The sequence below is a fragment of the Rhinoderma darwinii genome, chromosome 6 (genome assembly GCF_050947455.1).
Source record: "Rhinoderma darwinii isolate aRhiDar2 chromosome 6, aRhiDar2.hap1, whole genome shotgun sequence".
In the NCBI taxonomy this organism is placed as follows: domain Eukaryota; kingdom Metazoa; phylum Chordata; class Amphibia; order Anura; family Rhinodermatidae; genus Rhinoderma; species Rhinoderma darwinii.
In genome coordinates this window covers 143,200,832-143,218,430 of record NC_134692.1, presented here as the reverse complement: position 1 = coordinate 143,218,430, position 17,599 = coordinate 143,200,832, and the positions used below count along the sequence as shown (strand labels likewise).

The 17,599-nt window shown below is 46.4% G+C and overlaps 2 protein-coding genes across 2 annotated transcripts in view; one reads left to right on the top strand and one right to left on the bottom strand.

Moving 5' to 3' along the window:
- LOC142656542 (uncharacterized) overlaps positions 1-1,845 on the top strand; it is a 28,677-nt gene extending 26,832 nt beyond the window's left edge. The window contains exons 8-9 of the mRNA XM_075831471.1: positions 510-611; positions 1,133-1,845. The gene's annotated coding sequence lies outside the window, so the exon portion shown is untranslated. The remainder of the gene's footprint in view (positions 1-509; positions 612-1,132) is intronic.
- A 9,209-nt stretch (positions 1,846-11,054) lies between these two features.
- LOC142656688 (uncharacterized) overlaps positions 11,055-17,599 on the bottom strand; it is a 16,880-nt gene continuing 10,335 nt past the window's right edge. The window contains exon 8 of the mRNA XM_075831612.1: positions 11,055-11,870. Within this exon, the coding sequence (XP_075687727.1) occupies positions 11,824-11,870 (47 nt within the window). The 3' untranslated portion in view covers positions 11,055-11,823. The remainder of the gene's footprint in view (positions 11,871-17,599) is intronic.

Below are 17,599 nucleotides of genomic sequence, written 5' to 3'. Positions count from 1 at the left end.
GGCACTGACACCTATCCGCTGCGATACGGAAAGGTGTCCGCGGCCAATAGAACCCGGTGGGTCTGTAATTGCAGACTGTGTTACGGTGCGCAATTACGGAGATTTTTTACGGTCGTGTGCATGGCGCCTTAATCGGCGCTTGTTGTTACAGCCAAAATTTTTCAGTGTAATAGGACCCTAAGCTCCAAAAATTCCTACTAAAGGGCCTAACTTAAACAACACTTCCCAGCATGCAAACCAATAGAGCAAACTCTCTGCAGACACTGAACAAGCAGGGGATGCTGGGAGATTTCAGTTCTGAAGTCTGCAGGAGATCCTGCCTCATCTCTGGACAGATTATGAAAGACTCATTAGACAGTCCTGTTGGGGTTTTTTCTTTTTCTAGTCATGAGGACGTGTGTGCAGCTGCACTGACGGAGAAGGTAAAAGTCTGATGTGCGGAGTGAATGACTTACCTGAACATCTTTTTGGAATAATACAAATAAATATGACATTTTCTCTGTATCCAGGTGAATATTATTTACTTGACGATGAGAACAGGAAAACTCTTCTGATAAAAAATCAGCAACAAAACACAAACGTCAATGCAGAAAATCCGGAGCCGGCAGCAGGTAAGATTCTCCACCAGGTAAATAAGATTTCACGCCGGTATTCCGTGTAATAACATAACACAGATTATATCCAGATAGAACAACCCCGGTCCATGTGCCCTCATAGTCTATACAGACATCATAGAGGGAGGGGGTCCCCAGCTCTGGACTTACCACTACGAGCCAGAGCAGAAAGACACCCCCACTCTGGAAATAGTCAGAAGCTGTAGCTGGGCCAGGAAACCACACGAGAAGAATCACAAGCAAAGGAGGAACAGGAAAGGCAGGTATAAATAGACAGAGGGCGGGAGCTAGCTCCATCTGGCCAGGCTGCGATAGGCTCTCCCACTCCTAAGCTTGCCATACTGAGTGGTGGAAGATGGAGTCAGTATCAGAGACACAGACTCAGGTGCAGACTGATTGCCTATGGGCGTATACACAGAAGTTGTGCCTGGCAGATCCTTTACAGTTTCCAAATATAAATGTAGAATCTGTAACTGCTGGGAAATGTACGTAATGAAGTGTAAATGTTCTTACTGCAGAGACCTAGAGGCAAGAAGAAGCAACGTCTCATGTTATGGATGAAGAGGAAGAGAAAACCTCATCCGAAAGTCTATATTCCAAACAAGAAAAACACCAACATATAGATCATGAAGTTAAGAGCTTTTTTTTCCCATGAATTGAGCGGTGTGAGGGCTCATTTTTGGCAGGACAAGCTGTAGTTTTTATTGGTACAATTTTTTGGTACATACAACTTTTTGATCACTTTTTATTACATTTTATTTAGAGCTTTGGTGACCAAAAAACAGTGATTTTGGCGTTTTAAACTCTTTATTTCTTACGGCGTTCATAATGCGCTATAAATGACAATTTTACTTTATTCTGCGGGTCGGTACGATTACGGCGATACCATAAGTATATAGATTTTTCTTATGTTTTGCAGCTTTTGCACAATAAAATCACTTCTTTATAAAAGTATTTTTCGTCACCGTATTCTGAGAGCCGTAACTTTTTTATTTTTCAGTTAAAAAAGCTGTGTAAGGGATGTTTTTTTGCGGGAAGGGTTGTAGCTTGTATCGGTACTATTTTGGGGTACATTCGACTTTTTTGATCACTTTTTATTCTATAGGGAGGGGTCGTGACCAAAAAATAGTGATTCTGGCATTTTAAATTCTTTATTTTTTACGGCGTTCGCCATGCGCTATAAATGACAATTTTACTTTATTCTGCGGGTTGGTACGATTACGGCGATACCATAAGTATATAGTTTTTTTTATGTTTTGCAGCGTTTGAACAATAAAATCACAAATAATTTATTTTCTGTGTCACCGTATTCTGAGAGCCGTAACTTTTTTATTTTTCAGTCAAAAAAGCTGTGTAAGGGCTTGTTTTTTGCGGGACGGGTTCTAGTTTTTATTGGTACTATTTTGGGGTACATGCGACTTTTTGATCACTTTTTATTCTATATATAGGGAGGGGTGGTGACCAAAAAATAGTGATTCTGTCATTGTTTTTAGTTTTGTTTTTTTTGCAGCGTTCACCGTGCGGTAAAAATAACATTATAGTTTTATCGTTTGGGTTGTTACGAACGCGGTGATACCAAATATGTGTACTGTTTTTTTAACGTTTTAATTTTTTTCCTATAATAAGAGACTTATTATAGGAAAAAAAACCTTTAATTTTTACATTTTTAATAACTTTTTTTTACACTTTCTTTTTTTACCTGCAGCTCTGATCGCTAGGTAGTGTAACGTATTCCAACTGTCAGTGTGACGTCACAGTCACTCTGACAGTTAGTCTACGAGGACCAGCCGGAGGCGGATCCTCATAGGCTTCCATACATGGCAGACCCGGAGGCCGTTGTCTGGCCCCCGGGTGCCATCACAAGCATCAGCAGCCCCCACAGTTGCATGGGGGCTGCTGATGTGCTACAAACCCCCTACATGCGGAGATCGCGATCGAGCTCTGCATTTATCGGGTTAATTGCCGAAATCAGCGGCAATGAGCCACTGATTGGCAACAGTGGAGTGTCAGCTGTCAGGGACAGCTGACGTCCGGGTTCCCGATGCACACGGTCACAGACACTGTCGCTGACAGTGTGCATCGCGAACGGCAGTGACGTCCTGTGACTCTGACAGGAAGTGTATCAGGAGGCTGGTCCTGATAGGCTTCCGTACATGGCAGACACGGAGGCCATGCTAGCCATCTGCAAACCTCAAGATTTCATTGTGAGGTCTGTCGATGTGCTAGAAACCCCTAAATTGTGGCGATTGCAATCGATCACCGCAATTAAGGGGTTAATTGCTGAAATCAGCTGAATTAAGCCGCTGATCGGCAAACAATGGGGTGTTTTTTGTGTGACGCCTGCGTTTGTGACGTCCGTGTATTTTTGTCTGTGAAAAAAAAAAAAAAAGTAAATAAAAAATAAAATTTGTCTGGTTACAGTCTTTGTTGTACTTGTGTGTAATTACAATGGCCAATAGAAGGTTCACGGTGGAAGAGGCAGACGCCATGTTAATTTCTGACTCTGATGAAAGCGATACAGAAACCGCGTCCGAGGTAGAAATGTTGTCTACCAGTGATAGCGACGATAGTGATACGCTTTCTGCAAATGCAAGTGTCACTGCGGAGTCCACAAGCACAGGGCAGGTTACAGAAGTACAAAACACGGCCCACTCTATTCCCCCAGAATATATTGAGTGGTTACCCACAGAGTCATTTTCCCCCAATATCCCAGAATTTATTGCCACACCAGGGATTAATATTAATGTGGAAAATTTTACAGCCCTCGATTTAAAAAAATATTCATTACAGATGAACTCTTGGAGCACGTTGTCAACCAAACCAATCTGTATGCTCACCAATTCCTTGCTGAAAAGCCAACGTCCTCCTATGCAAAACAGTGGCACCCCACAAATACTGGCAAACGTAAACATTTTTTGGGGCTCATCCTCAACATGGGGTTAGTGAAAAAGCCCTTAATCCGGTCATATTGGGCAACAAGCCCTACACATGCCACGCCTGTTTTTCCAGCCGTTATGCCCAGAAGCCCATATGAGGTGCTAATACGCTTCCTTCAATTTAACAACAATCACCAGGCCCCCCCCCCCCGTAGTGATCCAGGCCGTGACCGCCTGTATAAAATAAGGCTCCTGATAAAATTTTTGAAGGCGTCATTTATGCCGGTGTACCACCCCGAAAAAAACCTAGCGCTGGATGAATCGCTGATGAGTTATAAAGGTGGGCTCTCATTCCGCCAGTTCATCCCCTCATAGAGAGCAAAATATGGGGTTAAAATCTACAAGCTCCGAGAGAGCGGCACAGGCTACACATCTGCCTTTAGAATCTATGAAGGCAAAGACCGTGATATTAATCCCCAGGATGTCCCAGTGAGCGAGGATGCCGTGGCAAAATAGTCTGGGACTTGCTGCAGCCTCTGCTGAATAAGGGTTATTAGTTATACGCTGATAACTTCTATACCAGCGTCCCCTTGTACAAGCACCTGCATGCCGGAAATACAGAAGGGGCAGGAGCTGGTGAGAAAGAGCGTGAAAAGGGGGGGAATCGAGCAGTGGAAGCCGCCTTGTAATAAAATGTAATGACCGCCAGGATGTGTTCATGCCAAGCGCTGTCCACACAGACACCAGAGTGACAGTGAGAGAACGTGGTGCCACCTCGGATAAAGAGGAGCCGGTCTGCATCACAGACTATAATAAATTCATGGGGGTGGTGGATCTGTCTGACCGGGCTTTACAGCCATACCTGGTGCAAAGAAAATCCCGCGCCTGGTATAGGAAGGTGGACTGTATTTTCTGGAAAAACCTATTGTTTTATTTCTTTCCGACTATTAAAAATACTCACTATACCCCGAGATGAATATTAGCAGAACACTTATACTTCTCAATATGTCCTGTAGTACCACGGCAAATATAGCGTGGTCCCCTAAAATCAGCTCTGGCGTAAAAAAGCCAAAATGGACTCCTATGATATGCCCTATAACGGGTCCATATAATAGATTAGACACACATATTTGGTATCGCTGTACACGGGAGAAATAGCAGAATGTGGAGCGGTGGAAATGGCTTAAGAAAAGTGACACTTTTGTAAAAAAACAATGCAATTTACATTTATTTGGCCCTAGTTTGGGCAAATTCTGTAAAAAGTGTGAAGGGTTAAAACAGAAATTGAACCGCTAGAAATAGAATTTAGAGTGTCTGGTTTGTAGAACACAATTTTTTTTTTACCATTATTTATTGGACTTCAAGTCCATTACCCGTACATTACTACCATGGTGTAAAAAACGAAATGAAGACATTTTAGTGCGCAATTGAAAAACGGGGCATTGTGTTTTATACTATATTTCTGGTCAAAAAAATAAACTACACCTCCAAGTCAGGTGACCTTATGATCAGGATAAGTGAAAAAATATATTTCAATCCATTTGTGTGATACAATTACTTTTATTTTCAAACGGTTACATTTTAAATGATAGAAAAAAAATAAGAATTTAGATTTTTCGTCTTTCCACGGCTATAAATAAAGTAACAAAAATGTTACCTGTACATGTATACCACAAAAAGGAAGCACCACATGTCCCAAGAAAACAGCGCAAAATTCACATCGATACATAAAACACAAACAGAGTTATACTGCGTTACATCTGTGAAGAGCAAAACTGCGACAATTGCCCTGGTCACTAAGGTTTAAAACACCTTCGGTATTAAAGGGTTATTCCCAAGTTGAGTCAAATTTTTTTTTTACCCATTCTATGCTAAAATTCAATAAAAAAATCATTTGCTGTTAAAAAATTTAAAAAATGAATTCCCGAACTACCTTTTTTTTTTAAAACTTGATAACTCAGCTAGTGCTGGTTATCTTTTATAAAAAGGGGCGTGAGCGGCTCGATGTCAATCAAGCCGCTCAGCTCTGCAGTGTGCGCGCTCCTGACGTTGGTAGATACTGTAGTTCTAGCAGCATCGGGAGAATGTTCGTCTCAACCAGGCATGGTAAGCCTGGTTGAGACGAACACACCGTGAAATGCAACAACACTCAACCCTACTCTGCAACACTCTTCACCCTGTTGCGGCAAGCCACTTCTCCTCCTCTAGCTAAGCTGCTCCCCCATGTAATATGTTTAGTCGCCGCACCGATCCTGCATCAGCACCCGGCGAACCACAGAAAAGATTTAAAAAAACAACTCACCTAAGACGTTCCTACAAGGATCTGAAGGGTCCCGTCACTTTCCATCTTACTGCTACTTGGCGCCGCTCACATTCACAGTAACAATGCGTTGTGGAGCAAATGACTTAATCCTATCACGCTCACATGATTACGTCATTTGCGCCCATCGCTTTGTTACTGTGAATGTGAGCGGCGCCAAGTAGCAGTAAGATGGAAAGTGACGGGACCCTTCAGATCTTCATGGGAACGTCTTATGTGAGGTTTTTTTTTCCTTTTCATTGGAGCGAAGTCACCAAACCTGGGAGCATAGACAACGGACTAACTACTATATGGGGTCATGTATGTATGTATGTGTGTATGTATGTATTTACGTACACCGCATTCCAAATTATTATGCAAATGTTATTTTTCACTGATTTTCCTAAATAGTCGATGCAAATGACAGTCAGTATAATCTTCCAGCATCAACCGTTGGAGGATAATGTGAATTTTACTGAACAAATCTCCTAATGAGAACAGATTTTTTTTTAGGCGTAAAAACTCAAAATGCTTCACATTATTATGCACAAGAGAGATCAAAACATTTTAAAGGTTGTTAAAAGACTAAAATGGTCATTTGGGCTCTCTTATATATACATGATTAACTCCCCGGTATTTACACATACATGAGCTCTCCTCTTTGGACATTATAACACTTTGTTTTTGAGTCCTGTTCTCAAATTGTACCTTTTATGCATGGGAGTAACATCCCTCTCACCGTTTTTCTGAAACAGTTTAACATATTACCTGTAGCCTGTATACCTCACCTTATCTACATCATACCATCCATATTGTTGTTTTTGAGGTATACTGTAATGTGTCCTTACTTATATGACTATATTTGATCTATATTGACCCATGTGGCGGCCATGCTTTTATTTGTGATTCATTTTTAGAAACTTGTTTTGTGTAAACAGTGTAATATTGTTAAATAAAAAGATTATGTATTTTTTGACTTAGGCCTCATGCACACGACCGTAAAAACTCCCGTTATTACGGGTCGTGATTACGACCCCTAATAACGGGCTCATAGACTTCTATTGGCGACGGGTGCCTTCCCGTTTTCTCACGGGAAGGTGCCCGTGCCGTTAAAAAAGATAGAACATGTCCTATTTCAGGCCGTAATAACGGCACGGACAGTCCATAGAAGTCTATGGAGCTCTCGTAATGACGGGTGGCTACATGTGTGCACCCGTCATTACGGCAGCGTTGCTAAGCGACGTCAGTAAATAGTCACTGTCCAGGGAGCTGAAAGAGTTAACTGATCGGCAGTAACTCTTTCAGCACCCTGGACAGTGACTACCGATCAGAATAAACCTGTAAAAAATAAAAGACGTTCATACTTACCGAGAACTTCCTGCTTCCTCCAGTCCGGTCTCCCGCCCGTTGCCTTGGTGACGCGTCCCTCTTGACATCCGGCCCGACGTCCTGGATGACGTTTCAGGCCATGTGACCGCTGCAGCCAATCACAGGTCAATCACAGGCTGCAGCGGTCACATGGACTGCCGCGTCATCCAGGGATGTCGGGCTGGATGTGAAGAGAGGGACGCGTCACCAAGACAACGGCCGGTAAGTAAGAATTTCTTTAACTTTTATTACAGAAAGGGCTGTCCCTTCTCTCTATCCTGCACTGATAGAGAGAAGGGGCTGCCGATTAGTGCAGCGCTATTTTGCCGCCAAAAACGTGCCTGTAAATACGGGTGGAATACGGGTGACACCGGACCCATATTTACGGGCACGGGTTCGTAAATACTGGTGCAAAACGGGTGGAATACGTGTGACACCGGACCCGTATTTACGCCAGTATTTACGGGTGGGAAAAAATACGGTCGTGTGCATGAGGCCTTAGAGACTCCTTGGTTCTTCTTTTGTTTGGTGCAATTTGTTGAATTTGCAGCATCAGGAGGTCATATTTACAGAAATCAAAAGCTCCTTCAATTAAAAAAAAGTAACAGGCCAAGTTACATGTAACATAGGACCTCTTCTCTGATATCACCGGCACAATTCTCGCATCCATTGAATTTGTGAGTATTTGGACAGTTTCTGCTTGAATATCTTTGAAGGATGTCAGAATCGCCTCCCAGAGCTTCTGTTTTGATGTGAACTGCCTCCCACCCTCATAGATATTTTGCTTGAGAATGCTCCAAACGTTCTCAATAGGGTTGAGGTTGGGGGAACATGGGGCCACACCGTGAGTTTCTCTCCTTTTATGCCCATAGCAGCCAAACATGACTCCGCCACCTCCTTGCTGACGTCGCAGCCTTGTTCGGACATGGTGGCCATTCACCAACCATCCACTACTCCATCCACCTGGACCATCCAGGGTTGCACGGCACTCATCAGTAAACAACACGGTTTGAAAATTAGTCTTCATGTATTTCTGAGCCCACTGCAACCGTTTCTGCTTGTGAGCATTGTTTAGGGGTGGCCGAATAATAGCTTTATGCACACTTGCAAACCTCTAGAGGATCCTACACCTTGAGGTTCGCGGAACTCCAGAGGCACTAGCGGCTTCAAATACCTGTTTGCTGCTTTGCAATGACATTTTTGCAGCTGCTCTCCTAATCATATTAATTTGTCTGGCAGAAACCTTCCTCATTATGCCTTTATCTGAACGAACCCGTCTGTGCTCAGAATCAGCCACAAATCTTTTCACAGTACGATGATCACGCTTAAGTTTTCTTGAAATATCCAATGTTTTCATACCTTGTCCAGGGTATTGCACTATTTCACGCTTTTCGGCAGCAGAGAGATCCTTTTTCTTTCCCATATTGGTTGAAACCTGTGGCCTGCTTAATAATGTGGAACGTCCTTCTTAAGTAGTTTTCCTTTGATTGGGCACACCTGGCAAACTAATTATCACAGGTGTCTGAGATTGATAACAATGATCCAAAGAGCCCTAAGACACAATCCCATCCATGAGCGTAATTGAAAAACTAATAATTAAATGTTTATGACACTTAAATCCAATGTGCATAATAATTTGGAACACGGTGTATATACCCAGGGCAATGCACGGCCCTGGAGGCGATGTGGGTGAGCAGCAGGCCACAAGTTGTGATTCCTGGAGCCTGACAAAATGCCGGCCACGCTTTATCCCTTGCTTCAGGACTATTTTATGCCACTCTGGCGGTACTCACAGTCTCCAGGATGATGTCCAGCACCTTGTGCAGCTTGCGGTGTGTGTAGTGCACCTTCCGGTGTCACTCTGGGACCTCCGCTGCAGCGGGAGTGCGGCCACGCGTACTTCCAGTCTTTGCTGCAGATTTTGTAAACCAAAACCAGAATTGGATCCAGGAGAGCAGACCTTTCTTTATATATTTCTTATGTTTAGGATCCGTTCCTGGTTTTGGCTTTTAAAAAAAAAAAACCCACATGCAAAATCTGCAATGTGGGAACACAGCCTTAAAGGCTGCTTATTAACCCCTAAGGCCTTATTCACATGAAAGTGATGTACGTCCGTGTGACGGCCGTTTAAACAATGGCCATCACACGGACCTATGTAATTCAATGGGGCCGTTCACACGGCCATTGTTTCTACGGGCCATGTAAAGGGTCCGTGAGAAAATAGGACATGTCCTATTTTTTGTGCTTCACACATCCCTCCTTAGATTCTACTCTATGGGGGATGCGTGATAACGTGACATGCACTGTACAGCACGGATGTACCTCTGATGTGAAAAAACAGTTTTTCACGTCAGAGATGCACAACGCTCGTGTGAATCTACCCTAAGGCAGTACTTCTTAAACTGTGAGGCTGGGTTCACACGACCATGTTACGTCCGTAATGTACGGAACATATTTCGGCCGGAAGACCCGGACCGAACACAGTGCAGGGAGCCGGGCTCCCAGCATCATAGTTATGTACGACGCTAGGAGTCCCTGCCTCTGCGTGGAACTACTGTCCCGTACTGTAATCATGTTTTCAGTACGGGACAGTTGTCCTGCAGCGAGGCAGGGACTCCTAGCGTCGTACATCACTATGAAGTGCTCCCTGCACTGTGTTCGGTCCGGGTCTTCTGGCCGAAATACGTTCCGTACATTACGGACGTAACATGGTCGTGTGAACCCAGCCTGAGGTGGGCCTGACTGGTGAGGGATTCCAGCAGGGGAGGCAGTTTTGGAAAAGATTGAGAAGCCCTGCCATAAAGGGCCCAGTCATTTTTAGGCTCAATGATCAGACACATTTGTCCACCCTCTTTAATTTTTCCAGCAACGCCGCTGAACAAGTTGTACTTTCTTTTCATACCACTCTGGGATGCATATTCAATGGATTTCAATTTTGATCAATTTAACCATGTTTAATTCCCCTGCTTTACCCCTTTCATCAATGACCTGAAGTATATATATTTATAGTATATATTGTTAGGGTATGTTCACACGAAGTGACCAAAAATGTCTGAAAATACGGAGCTGTTTTCAGGCAGAAAGAGTTCCCGATTTTCAGACATTTTTGTAGCAACTCGCGTTTTTCGCTGCGTATTTTACGGCTGTTTTTGGAGCGGTTTTTCAATGGAGTCGATGAAAAACGCCTCCAAAAACGTCCCAAGAAGTGACATGCACTTCTTTTTCACGGGCGCCTTTTCATGCACCATCTTTTGACAGCGACGTGTAAAATAACACCTCATGGGAACAAAACATCGTAAAACCCATTGAAAGCAATGGGCAAATGTTTGTAGGCGTAATGGAGCTGTTTTTTCAGGTGTAATTCGAGGTGTAAAACGCCCGAATTACGTCTGAAAACCGTGCGTGTGAACATACCCTAATGGTCATGAAGATGTGAGTTCAGGATGCTGCCGTCTTCCCTAGCACTCATGTATCAGAACGGCTTTATTCCTAGGTGCATATTTTGATGTGGTTTTTACGCTTTGCTGCGGAAATCGCAGTGTATTCATGATGCGGATTTTGCTGCGCATTTTTCCAGAACTAGGGAGACAGAATTTGCAAGGATAAATTGACATGCTGCGGTTTCGAAAATACACACCGCAGGTAAATTTACGTCCCCAAAAATACTGCATCGTGGACATGAGATTCCCTGGAATATCATTGCCTATGCTGGTACTGTATTATGCTGCAGTTTTGCCGCACTTAATACACGTGGCAAAACCGCACTTAATACGCATCGTGTGCATTGACCCTAAATGGGAAGGAGATTGATATCAATCAAATATTTTGTGTTTTTAAACTTTGTCTGAACCTATCAAAAATGTGTTCAGATTGTGCAATACAGCAAAAATGACAATACAGAGAAAAAGGAGACTTTATTATAAAGCCATTAGCATATACATAGTACTCGGCACCGTACCGTTAGTGTAATACCGTGTTATAAATACATTTTAGTTGGTAATCTCGGCCTATCTTCAATGCAGAGAGGTGGAATTACGAGGCTGTGATCACACGTGGCAAATTGGATGCAGAAATGTGTGTAAAAATCCATCCACATGCTACAGATTCAGATGTATGGGACATATTTGTAATTGTAGAAATTTCTGCCACAAATCTGATGTGTATAAACATACCCCAAAGCGGATTGGCCGAGAGCAATGTGATAAGCAGAGACTATCCTCAGGAATGCATTACACAGCTGATTAGACAGTAGGCCGAACTGCAGCTCCGGAGGATGTAAATTTAGTATAATTTATACACAATGTACTGAAGTTGTATTTTATCTGTCTCACCATGCTTTAAAAGGTACATTTATAATCATAGGAACATTACTAGTCATTATCAGTCATATAACGTTACACACGTATAGCGGACGCCGCAGAGTGGGCTGCCAGTGTAGCTGCTGGTGACGGCCCCTCATCACTGGACAGCTCTCAGATCTTGTAGGTTTGGTGCAGTGTTGTTGCTGTGACTGAGGTTGGGCAGCAGGTCGTGTCTGTGTTATGTATCAGGTTATGGCTCAGTACAGCTGCAGATTTGTTACATTAGGATGGAGGTGTCCTGTAAGGATTATTCTGAACGTGGAGTTCACATGTTACATACTCACTGTACAACGGGCAGAATGAAGTTACATTACACTAAATGTTTCACCGAGATCATGAACGTCACCGGAATCTGAAATAAAAGAAATGACTTTGTGTTAAACCACTTTTAAGCTGAATCCTCCCACGTTTATTTTTCATATTTCTAACTCAGTTTACATGTGCAGTTGTTTTTAAACGTTTTTTTCTTCCATCTCTCCAGCTATGATAACACCATCATCATTTTTAAGATGTAATTGAGCGATTCCTGCCACGGAAAGTCAAACTGAAACCACAGCTTCCGTTTCCGTCACCATTTTAATGACTGAATCAATAGCGGAGTCGACTGCGCTATTGATTCTGTCTGAAAAACGGAAACCTGCCGGAATGGTGACGAACGGAAGCTGTGATTTAAGCTTGACTTTCCGTTGTGGGGTTCACCTGACGGAAACCTCAGACGGAACCCCGGAACAGAAAGCCAACGCTGATGTGAACAGGCCCTAAGGCTAAATTCCCACAGCCAGGATACCCTACAGATTTTGCATGCATTTTTTTAAGCCAAAACTAGAATTGGATCCAGGAGAGCAGACATATAAGGTTTAGGTTCCATGCTCGTGTTGCAGAAACAACCACATTTGTATGAAGGGAGCTGATTCAGTCAGAGAAAATTACTTCAACAAAAACTGCCGCGTGTGCACATTTAGGCCTGATTCACACGAGCATTGAATACGTCACTGTTATGGCCGTTAGAGCAACGGCCGTCACACGTACACATGTTTTTTAATGGTGCCGTTCACAAGGCCGTTGTTTCAACGGACCATATGAAGGGTTCGTTGAAAAATAGAACCTGTCCTATTATCCTCCATTTTCACGGATCCATAGGCTCAAGTATATGGGGATCTGTAAAAACGGGACCACCTCGGACGTGAAAAACATCACTTTTTTTATGTCCGAGTTTCCCCACGCTTGTGTGAATCGAGCCTTAGAGCCTGTTCACATAGCTTACTTTCAGGCTTCATAAAAGTCTATGGGAGCTTCCGTAAATACAGATACGGATCCTTATTTACAGACAGTATTTAGGGATAGATAAAAATACTGTCCTGTGCATGTGGTCTCAGACATCCGTATATACGGAAGGGTGTCCGTAAATATGGTCCGTATTTCATCCGAATATACGGATCCGTAAAAATAGGGAGGATGCAAATGATATCAGAATGTTGCATAGCAACGCTTCCGTAAATACGGACGGTATACGGATGCACATCCGTATCCGTCCGTATTTACGGAAGCTCCCATAGACTTCTATGGGAGAGTCCTTACCGTAATTACGGACAAGAATAGGACAGGTTCTATCATTTTTTTTTTAAATACTGAAAGGCGTCCGTGGCCAATAGAAAAGAAGAGGCCGTACTGAAAGAAGAAAAAAGGAATAAGGGAAGGCCTCCATGACTAAAATAGATGGGAGGGACACAGAGTTGGCTGGCCTATGAGAGGAAAGGGGGGGGGGGGACAGCAGGAGGGCTTGAGTGAGAAGGGGTGGGGATTGAAGGGGATGTACCTGTTTCCTGTTTGTGCTCTCCCTCTCTTCGCCAGGACACAGAAGCAGGAACATGTTTGTTACCCCTGCTGCGTCTGATGAGGAGGCTATGGAGCTGTTGCGGGCCGCGGCAGCCTCTCAGGGTCCTGGATGGCTCGGAGCACGAGTAGCGACGCTGCTGCAGGGACAATCGGGCGCTCCGGTCCAGGAGCGAGCAGAGTCGGCTGGAGCAAGCGGGGAGCGCTCTGTCATGCCGGTGGTCGCGGGGCTGCTGGAGCAGGCCGAGGTACAGGACCGGCGTACCAGGGGGTCGGGCAGGAGAAGAGGAGAGCCCGTTTCCCCCATGACTCAGGCCAGGGCTGGCACTCCCGGCGTGACGCGCAGCACGAGGCGCTCGCGCCCGCCCGCAAGGCTGAGTCCTGAAGACATCCCGCGGGCGCGGCGGCGCAAGAGGAGCCCATCAGTGGACCCTGCAGGCCAGACCCCAGGGCGGCCTGCCGCTGCTCTTTCGTCTGGTCCTGGGAGGAATCCCAAAACGCGGCAGCGGCGAGGAGGACGCGGCCTTCACTTCCGGTCACATCCTCTTCTTCTTCAGCACGTGGCGGAAGGGCAACGGCGACCCTGCATGGTGATGTGCCAGCCAGAGGGTCGGCTCATGGTGTCGTCGAGGTGGAAACGACCGGAGGTCGCAGGATGAGGTCGGTGGTTGGAGTGCCAGGGACGGAACAGCTTGGAGCTGGTTCAGCGGGACGGATGAGGCATGAACTGGACCTCGGCCAATTGGATGATGCGATGTCACCCCCCCTTTACTCAGACGAAAATCGGAATTCCCCGTGCACACATTGCCAATGCGGACAGCGCCAGAGGGAGTCCGGAGCATTGGAGGACGGTGAGCGGCGGGCCTCTCCACGTGGACATGGGGGTCCGGCTGACGGGTTCACAGCCCCTGGGCAGCCTGGTGAGTTGACACCTACGTTACCATTTCCAGCTTTATTGATGTCGGGTATCGGTGTAGAGGGTGTCGAGGCGGTGGGCGTCGCGGCGGAGTCGGGGGTCCCGTCGCTACAGGCGGGTGCGGGGGATAGTTTGGCGGAGTTAGTGGGATGTTTAAAAGTGTTAGTGGGGCGGCTAGGTGGTTCCCCTTCCCAAGAATCGTCAGGTGTGGGGGGGCAGTGTTGGAAGCGCTCCGGTTCGTCAAAACGGTGGGGGGGTGAATGCCGGGGCAGCGGTGGCAGTGGCGGCGGCGGTTCAAACAGACTCGCCAAAGGAGGTTGATAGGGTGCGTCTTGATGATCGTGCGCGCGGGGAGGTTTATGTTTGTTATGAGGGCCCGTTAGGGGCGCATTTAAAGCAGGAGGTAAAGGAAAGGATTTGGAAGGACGAGTATGTGGAGATTTTTTCCTTGCTTCCGCTGGAGAAGTTTAATTTAGATAAGGTGAAGCGGGATGAAACAAAAAAGGATGAGGAAGAAAAGAGACGGTACAGGTTGATTCCAAAAACGTTCGTCAATTGGATGCAGGCTTTTGCAATTTTGGCGAGCGTTATTGGGGAAAAGGCGCCAGATAATTGTTCCGGCTTGTTTTGTTATTTGGATGCGGTGGGGGAGGCGCATCGGGTTTATGGGGGCCAGGCCTGGCTTCGTTACGATGAGCAGTTTCGGCAGAGGAAAGCGGTGCGGCCGAATATACGGTGGGACCATAAGGACATAGCCTTATGGTTGAAAGTGACGGCACTTTATAAGCAGGGGCAGTCCTTTCCCGGGAGCGGGAATGCAGCAGGAACTTCCGGCGGGGGTAGTCAGGCCTCAGGTTCAAAATTTGGGACGTGTTGGCAGTTCAATGAGGGGCAGTGCAAATTTGGAGCGACGTGTAAATTCAAGCATGCGTGTTCACATTGCAGCGGGCAGTCACATGGAGCGTCTAAATGTTTTAAGAAGGGTAAACGACAAGGGGGAGCCAGCGGTGCGTCTGGTTATGGGGGAGACTCCGGTGAAACTCATAAAGATGGCCCCCTTTCTAAGTAGGTACCCCAATAAGGAGGGGGCGCGGTTGATTAGTTTAGGTTTTGGTTACGGTTTCGTTATTCCGCCCCCTTTGCATGAGGTCCCTTTCACGCAGCGCAACCTTAAGTCGGCATATCAGCATGCGGGGCTAGTCTCGGAAAAAATCCGGAAGGAGATTGATCTGGGCAGAATGGCGGGCCCCTTTAGCACGATCCCAGTTCCAGGTTTGGTGGTGTCACCGTTAGGGGTGGTTCCAAAACGAGAAGGTAACAAATTCCGGCTTATTCAGCATTTGTCCTTCCCGAAGGGGGCGTCGGTTAACGATGGCATTGACCAGGATCTCTGTTCTGTGGTCTACACGTCGTTTGATGCGGCGGTAGCGTTGGTACGTGGTTACGGAAGAGGGGCTCTGATGGCAAAAACTGATATTCAAGCGGCGTTTCGTTTGTTGCCGGTTCATCCGGACAGCCAGAGGTTGTTGGGATGTTATTGGGAAGGGGATTATTACATTGATCGATGCCTTCCCATGGGTTGTTCGTTGTCGTGCGCGTACTTTGAGGTGTTTAGTTCTTTTTTGGAATGGGTAGTCAGGGAGGTCGCGGGGGTGGAATCAGTTATTCACTATCTCGACGATTTCTTGTGCGTTGGCCCGTCGTGTTCGGGGGTTTGCGCAAATTTGTTAGAGACAGTCAATTGGGTGTCAAGGGAGTTCGGTGTACCCTTGGCTGTGGAAAAAACTGAGGGTCCGGTGACGACCATTTGTTTTTTGGGAATTACTATCGACTCCGTAGCAATGGAGTGCAGATTGCCGGAGGATAAGTTGGGGGATTTGCGGTTGGTAGTGGAGCGAGCGTGTCGGATTAGGAAAATTACGCTACGTGAATTACAGTCCTTATTGGGGAAGTTGAATTTTGCTTGCCGCATCATGCCGATGGGCAGGGTTTTTTGTCGGCGGTTGGCAGCGGCGACGGCGGGGGTTCGGGAACCCCATCATTTCATTCGTCTGGCTGCAGAGCACAGGGAAGATTTACAGGTCTGGCTCCATTTTCTGGCACAGTATAATGGGCGCTCTCTTTGGATGTCCCGGGCGTTAGATAGCTTCGATTTGGAATTGTTCACTGACGCGTCTGGGGCGGTGGGGTTCGGGGCGTTCTTTAAAGGTCAATGGTGCGCGGGAAAATGGCCGGTTGCATGGGTGGAGGCGGGACTGACGCGTAACTTGGCCCTACTCGAACTGTTTCCCATCGTGGTGGCGGTCACCATTTGGGGAGACAGGTTCCGGGACAAAAAAGTGCGTTTTCATTGCGACAATTTGGGGGTGGTGATGGCTATAAATAATACTTCGGCGTCGTCCCCTCCAGTGGTTCGCTTGTTGCGTCAGTTGGTGCTTTCCTGTTTGAGTTTAAATGCATGGGTGGTGGCGGTGCATGTTCCCGGGGTAGAGAATTGTATTGCTGACGCGCTTTCTCGCTCGCAGTGGGATCGTTTCCGGCAGCTGGTCCCGGACGCGGAGTTAACAGGGGTGGACTGTCCCAGTCATCTGTGGGAGCTGGTATCCAGGCGGCAGGTGCATTGATTAAACGTTCACTGGCCAGTGCGACGTGGTCGTCGTATGCGGCTGGATGGAGGCAATGGGAGGAGTGGGTGAGATCTTTGGGGGATGTGTGCTCGGATGATGATAGGATGGTGGCCTTGCTGTTTTGGTTGGGGGATGCGTTCGCCCGGGGTTGCACGGTCGCTAAGGTTAATCGCTTCGTGGCGGCCATTGCTTTCGGTTGTAAGTTACGGGGGTTGGCAGATATCACGAAGCGGTTTTTGGTGGGCCAGGCATTGAAAGGGCTGAGACGGGGTGTAGTGGTGAGGGATAAGAGGCGTCCCGTGTCATTTCAATTGTTGTGTTCCCTGGAGGTGGTGGTGCGGCAGGTGTGTCGTTCAGAGTGTGAGAGCAAGCTTTTCCGGTTGGCTTTTGCGTTAGCCTTTTTTGGAGCTTTTCGGGTAGGGGAATTGGTTTCCCCCAGTTCGGTGAGAGCGGGGGGCTTGTTGCAGGATAATGTCGATTTGTATGAAGACAGGGTGGAGATAGTGTTGCGAAGGTCCAAAACGGACCAAGGAGGGGCAGGACGTCGAGTGGTTTTGCTGGCGGTCCCAAAGAATCCGGTTTGTCCAGTGTTGTGTGTCAAGGAGTACTTGGCGGGTTTAGATCTCTCAGACGGGCCGTTGCTGCGGCACGAGGATGGCTCGTTTCTGTCGCGGTATCAGTTTATTTCGGTTTTCAGAAAGTGTC